General features: G+C 33.1%; 1 protein-coding gene across 1 annotated transcript; it reads right to left on the bottom strand.

Moving 5' to 3' along the window:
• Positions 1-2,692: 2,692 nt before the first annotated feature.
• On the bottom strand, positions 2,693-3,317 carry LOC145122036 (histone H3.2-like). The gene has a single exon (XM_079057714.1). It carries the CDS (start codon positions 3,225-3,227, stop codon positions 2,817-2,819), a length of 411 nt encoding a protein of 136 aa, XP_078913840.1. The 5' UTR covers positions 3,228-3,317; the 3' UTR covers positions 2,693-2,816.
• Positions 3,318-7,309: the final 3,992 nt, after the last annotated feature.

Here is a 7,309-nt window from a genome sequence, read left to right as displayed (position 1 = left end):
GGTGGGGTGGTTACTAAGGCGTTTGGTGGTGGGCATGAGGTGGCGTTCGTAGATGCGGATGATGATTATGATTGTTAGGCCAATAGTTGGAAGTGTATGATTCCAATGACCTCACCAATATCATCTCGCCTCCCACCTACTCTTCTTCATCATCTTCACCATTGGTCAAACAACCAAAATACTTTAAAGTCCCAACACTTCCACTCCTAAATTTAATGTTATGGTTTTTATTTCTAAAATGATATAAAATGTTTGTTTTAGAAAAAATGCAAATGTTGGTGGCATTAAAAGGCACTACACCTAAAAGCAAAACGATATACATGCACGGTACACTGAGAGGTGGTGACATGTCATCATGGTGGTGCGTTGAACACTAGACCAACCAGTGTGCAGTGGTGTGGTAACCCTCCCTGCGACAACTATTTCTCCCACACCTCCTTTCTTCTCTTTTCCTCTCCGACCGAAATAAAGGATTAGTTTAGATTTGTTTTTTACTTTTAAATTTAACATTATAAATACTACATTTTTTACTCCTCATTTCACACAATTTTCTTCCATTTTCTACTATTATTCTAACCTCATACTAAAATGAATCCAAACAATCCTTCCAATAATCTCACCCCAAGATCCGGTCGCAACAAATCATGTGGAAGTGCTTCAATGATATTGATTCCAAATGTTTTACTTTCAAACCGTCAATTTACCAACCATATATAAATGCTTCTATTTTTTCAACCACACCCCAATCCCAACCCCAACAATTTACCTCTCAAAATACACCACATTATTACTTTATGCAGCCCATTATTCCAACCTTATTTCATAATTTTTCCAGTCTTTCGAAATACGTTCAAGGAATCTAACCCTAAGTTGGAAATCAGGTTTAATCGGGAAACACAACCAAACTCACCCATTCCTTAACACTCTGGCCTAAAGGAAAAGGAAAGGAAAAAGTGATGGCTAAAAAAGAAAAGGCGGCCCTCAACGATAGACACGAGAATAATAGAATAGAAAGTATTACCAAGCGGTTTCACAACGAAATGGGTCGTGATGAGCACCGTACAAACACCAACGTAGGAACAAGTTTCCTGAAATGAACAAGACAGTTACAAAGTTTAACGGGACTACAACAACTTGATGAGTCAACGAAAAAAAAGGAAAGCAATACAAACATTTTTGAGATGGCGTTTGAAATATTTAAAATCGACAATAAAGGAAGTTCATTCAAATTTGTTGAAGTTTTGAAGTTTTTATCTAGTTCTAAAAAATGAAGACTTTTACGGATAAGAAGAAGAGGTGGTTCGAAAAAAAACCAAAAACTCTTAAACGAGATACACAACTACATCGGATATTCATTTTGGGTTTGACTTGACCAAGATGACGAGTTTGAACTCAAACAGATAGTTCAATTTATTGACAGAGATAAGGCAAAAAAATAAAATAGAGAGTTAGGTAATGACGTCGGGAACATGGCGAATAGCTTTGAATTATATAATTTGAATTTTGAAACTCATTCGCAATTCGAAACAAAAAAAATGAACAAGAAAAAACGTGAGAAGAAAATCAAATAGTGTGAGAAAATAAGCACAAATTATACGAACAAAAAACAACGTGATATGAAATTTCAATCACAAAGCGTCGACTATCTGAATTCACCATGGTTTTATGGCAAAAGATGAAATTAATTGTAAAAAAAAAATCAATTATTAGATTTATTTTATATTTTATTTATTTAATTGTCGTTTTTTACTAAAGATGTTTTGATTATTGAATTAGTAAAATATTACACCTTTATAATATTAGATATTCATAAAATTATTATATTATAATTTTATATTTAATTAAAAAAATAAAAAGATGAGAATTAACCATTTTTCATAAGTGAGACACAAAGGAGACTAATAGAAAAATAAAATAGAAAAATAATCGTGACAAGCAAAAAGTGAGTAGTGAGAGGATACATCCACTACCCTAGTAGGCATCAAATGACAAATATTAGAGCATACTACTTAATGTCTATGTGACAACAAATGTTGGAGACAATTTGAGTTATTGGGTTTCGCTTCGCTTTCTTCTTGGCTTGGATTGCTACTCTCCCCATTGGAGTCATTCAAGCAACCACAAGCCAGCAACCTGAATATGACATCATCGCACATTTCATAATCGAAAGAGGGGGTTCTCACCAGAGGTAACTCAAACCCCTCAAAAATTTATTTCCGCCACCATTGTCTCCGGTACTTAAACACAAAGTAGTTAAAGATCATCCCTGTCACAAGCAAGCTTGCAATGTTTGTAGGAGTTGCAGATGACATTCCAGCAAAACCATAGGAGATAATAGAGTCGTTGATCAATGGAATCCACTTCTTCTCGGGAAAATCTTGATCAAACCCCAAAAGGGAACAGGCAAAGAAACGGATAAGTCCATGGGGGCTGATCAGTCCACATATCACTGAAGCATCAAAAGTAAACCCTAAACCCAGATTCTATGTATCTTCCTTTCAAAGTAATCTTATCCCCAGAGGGCAAAAGTGAGAAATTATATTCGAGAATCATCATTTCGTGTGTGAATTAGAATTGGAGAAAAGCATGATACACAAAAATCATCATTTGCTTCATTCATTCTAGTTTTGACGAAACGACTTTCACATGACTGAGATTGGAAAAAAAAACATTTTACATTTTATAAAAAAGCTTTGAAAATATGCCTTCATAATATTCATTGAATCAAGTAGAAGCATATCTCAATAACATGAACCCAAAAGCCCTGATTACTTTCTACAATCAAAAAAATCCGAAACTGAATTTTTAAAACAAATCTAAGCCCTCTCGCCTCTAATCCTCCTAGCCAATTGCATATCCTTAGGCATAATTGTAACCCTCTTAGCATGAATCGCACACAAATTAGTATCTTCAAACAAACCCACCAAATAAGCCTCCGACGCTTCTTGAAGCGCAGCAACAGCACTGCTCTGGAACCTCAAATCCGTCTTGAAATCTTGAGCGATCTCTCTCACAAGCCTCTGAAATGGAAGCTTGCGGATCAAAAGCTCGGTGCTTTTCTGGTACTTACGGATCTCTCTTAGTGCAACAGTTCCTGGCCTGAATCTGTGTGGCTTCTTCACTCCTCCTGTCGCCGGAGCTGATTTCCTAGCCGCCTTTGTCGCCAACTGCTTCCTTGGTGCTTTTCCACCGGTTGATTTGCGAGCAGTTTGCTTGGTTCTCGCCATTTTTTGAGAATTCGGAAAGTAAAGTGAGCTTGTTGTGTTTGGTTAGTAGATTCGATCGAGTGTTGTGGGAAAAGGGGGAGGGAGATTTTCTATTTATTAGGGTTTACAGTGACGGAGGTTGTGCGATATTTGAAACTTTGGGGGAGAATAGCGCGAACAATCCTAGACCGTTGGTTGTTCGAATAAGAAATGGACGGCTTAGATTATATGTTAGCAGAGAATGCGGATCGCGATCCTTGTGCCTCTTCCGTGATGGTGATTTCCTTTGTTAATAAGGGAAAACTATAATAAAGTTCCTACATATTCGCCTCATAATCGATTTAGCCCTTATATTTTTTTTTTATTCAATTAAGTCCCAAATACCGGTAATCATATTCAATTTAACCCTTTAACCCGGTCAACAGGTCATCCAACTTTCAAAAATTATATTTTCGGCCTAGATTTCAAAATTTATTACAAATTTGGTCCAAAATTTATATTTTTGGCCTAGATTTTAAATTTTTTTTACAAATTTGGTCCAAAATTTACCCTTTTTGCCCAAATTTTAGAATTTTATTATGAATTCATCCTAACTTTAGTTTTTTTTACAACTTTTTTTCTCAAAAGTTTGTTTCTAATATGTTTTTTCTTTAAAACTCATATTTATACAAAAAAAACATATTTTCACATAAAAATCTTATTTTTTCTATATAAAAACTTTTTTTTATAAACTTTTTTGTATATGAAATATCTAATTATAAAAATAGGTTTGGATTATTTGTGTGATTTCTCTTAAAAAATCAATTAAGAAATTAAAAGTAACCCTAAATTATACTATTAAATTATAGTTTGTCAAAAACTAGTTACACTAGTTACCCTAAATTAAAAGTAACCCTAAATTATACTATTAATATAGAGATTTTAATATGTGTTCTATTTAGTGTGTATTCTTTTTTCTATGAGATTTTAATATAGTTGTTTATATGTATTTTTCAATCTGTTGCATCTTCGTAAATTAAATCATACCTTCGATTACATATATATATATATATATATATATATATATATATATATATATATATATATATATATATATATATATATATGACAAAAGGTATGTAAAGTTGTTCTAATCTCATATATGACAATCCATATTGATTTCAGCAGGAGTTGCATTATCAACGTTTGTAATACTTTTTTACATTTGTTAAATGCCCTTTTCTGCCAAAAACCTCCTTATCGACAAATGACAATTGCTCCATTCTAGATAGTTATTTTTTGTTATTACAACAAACAAAATTGACACATGAATCCGATTTTACAAAGAAGTTTAAATAAAGAAATCCAAAGTGATGATGAACTATATGTATAAACATGTATTCAGCGAGAAACAAAAAATATGAAGTTTTCAATATGTAGCATCTTCTATTATTTAAACTTTTCCTATAAATGTGATTAAAGAACAAATAAATAATATTAAAATGAGTGTAACTAGTTTTTGACAAACTATAATTTAATAGTATAATTTAGGGTTACTTTTAATTTCTTAATTGATTTTTGGAGAGAAATCACACAAATAATCCAAACCTATTTTTATAATTAGATATTTCATATACAAAAAAGTTTTTATATAGAAAAAATAAGATTTTTATGTGAAAATATGTTTTTTTTTTGTATAAATATGAGTTTTAAAGAAAAAACATATTAGAAACAAACTTTTGAGAAAAAAAAGTTGTAAAAAAAACTAAAGTTATGATGAATTCATAATAAAATTCTAAAATTTGGGCAAAAAGGGTAAATTTTTGACCAAATTTGTAAAAAAAATTAAAATATGGGCCAAAAATGTAAATTTTGGACCAAATTTGTAATAAATTTTGAAATCTGGGCCGAAAATGTAATTTTTGAAAGTTGGATGACCTGTTGACCGGGTCAAATGGTTAAATTGAATATGATTACCGGTATTTGGGACTTAATTGAATTTAAAAAAATATATAAGGGCTAAATCGATTATGAGGCCAATATGTAGGGACTTTATTGTAGTTTTCCCACTAAATAATCACCATAATAAAGGAAATGGAGTATATTTTTTATTCGAACTAAATAATAATGGAGTATATTATGGTGATTTCCTTTTTGGGAAAATGATTTAGGAGGTAACTACCTTTTATCCGTGTTCACATATTGGCAACTTCTTTTTTTTTTGTATAAGAAAACAACTAACTTGTTTTAACTGTTTAAATTACACCAATATTACCGGCTAATACCTATTTTACCCGGTAACTCAAAGGGAAAATGACTTAGGAGGGTAACTACCTCTTATCCGTGTTCACATATTGACAACTTCTTTTTTTTGTACATAAGAAAACAAGTAACTTGTTTTAACTGTGTAACATCCCAAAAATAATGACCAAAAATTTCGTTTTTAATTTAATACTAAAACCATAATTATCAACCCATTAATTTAATACTCCGGCATCGGGCCCCGCCCGGCATCGGGCCCCGCCTGGCATCGAGCCCCGCTCGGTATACATATCCGTCTCTCTTAGACCCCGCCTGTCTCCGGGGCCCGCCCGCTAAACACATACAATCATATAACATGCTAACACATAAAGAAACATACTCTACTGTATCCCTGTCCTAAGAAACATACTCTACTAATAATGAGATACGGAACCCCGGGCACCCGTCTGGCATCGGACCTTGGTCACCCGTCCGGCATACAAGTATCACACTGACAACAAGTATAATCTAACATGCAAACATTCCTCGGGCACCCGACCGGTATCGGACCTTGGTCCGAAATAACATACTAGCATACAATGCCTAGGGCTAACCCTCGGGTCTTCCTACTCATAGACTACATGGGCTGGCATTGTGGCCTTAGACTCATTCATACAGTGAGGGGACTCACCTTGCACTACTGAAGCCCTGGCTGAAACTCTGCTGGCGGCTAACTGGCAATTCCCCGAACTGCTACTCCAACACTTAGACCAGAATACCCTCCAAAAGTCAAACTAAGTCAACCCTGATCAAAGTCAAGGTCAACGGTCAATGGTCAAAGTCAACACCCGGATTTAAATAGGGTACCAAGACCCGGATAAGATGCTGGGAATGGAACCAAAGGAAGGAGAATAAGATGCTTAAATAGGATACCAACACCCGGATTTAGGGTTTCCCAAACTCATACCAACTCGTCGAGTCGGTCCCAGACTCGCCGAGTAGGTCACTTAAAAACTAAATTTTTGGTCATGATTTTTGGAATGTTACACAGTTAAAACAAGTTAGTTGATTTCTTATGTACAAAAAAAAAGTTGTCAATATGTGAACACGGATAAGAGGTAGTTACCCTCCTAAGTCATTTTCCCTTTGAGTTATCGGTTAAAACAGGTATTAGCCGGTAATATTTGTGTAATTTAAACAGTTAAAACAAGTTAGTTGCTTTCTTATGTACAAAAAAGAAGAAGTTGTCAATATGTGAACACGGATAAGAGGTAGTTACCCTCCTAAGTCATTTTCCCTATATTTTTTTATAATTGTTATTATTAAAGATTAATTGATATTTATACCATAATAACAGAGTATATTTTTATTGTTAATGCATCAATGACAATTCTTATATAAAGTACTATTGCACACCATTAACCCAATACTTAAGTCGCAACTATCACTACTAATAAATTATACATAATTTTTATTTGTTTAGTTAAAAACGTTAATTACATATTTGTATTCAACAATTAAGACACAATTAAGTCTTAACTATCGCTACTAATAAATTATACATAATACATATGCTCGATGCCAAAGTACAAAAAAATGTTTATCGATACTTTTATCTTTGGAAATACAGAAATATGTTTACCGGATAGATAATGTAAAAATGATGTTTACTTTTATGAAAGGGTAAGTAAGTTCTTATACATTTTGAAAAAAATATAATATACCCAATTATAGTAGCGATCTTCCTTTTTTTTAAAATAAATCAAGTCTCTCCTATGTGTGGACAAGTGACGGGAAGAACAAATCTAATCGTGGTAATATAGTATTTAGGAGAAGCAATTACATTCATTCATCTATTCATATGTACAAATCTTTTTCAACAT

The sequence above is a fragment of the Lactuca virosa genome, chromosome 6 (assembly GCF_052849685.1).
Source record: "Lactuca virosa cultivar CGN04683 chromosome 6, Lactuca_virosa_CGN04683_v6, whole genome shotgun sequence".
Taxonomy (NCBI): Eukaryota; Viridiplantae; Streptophyta; class Magnoliopsida; order Asterales; family Asteraceae; genus Lactuca; species Lactuca virosa.
Note: the sequence above shows the minus strand (reverse complement) of the source record. Positions and strands in the feature narration are given on the sequence as shown.

What these genes read in the sequence shown, in the direction of transcription:
- LOC145122036 (XM_079057714.1), bottom strand. Translation starts at nt 3,227, where the DNA reads ATGGCGAGAACCAAGCAAACTGCTCGCAAATCAACCGGTGGAAAAGCA.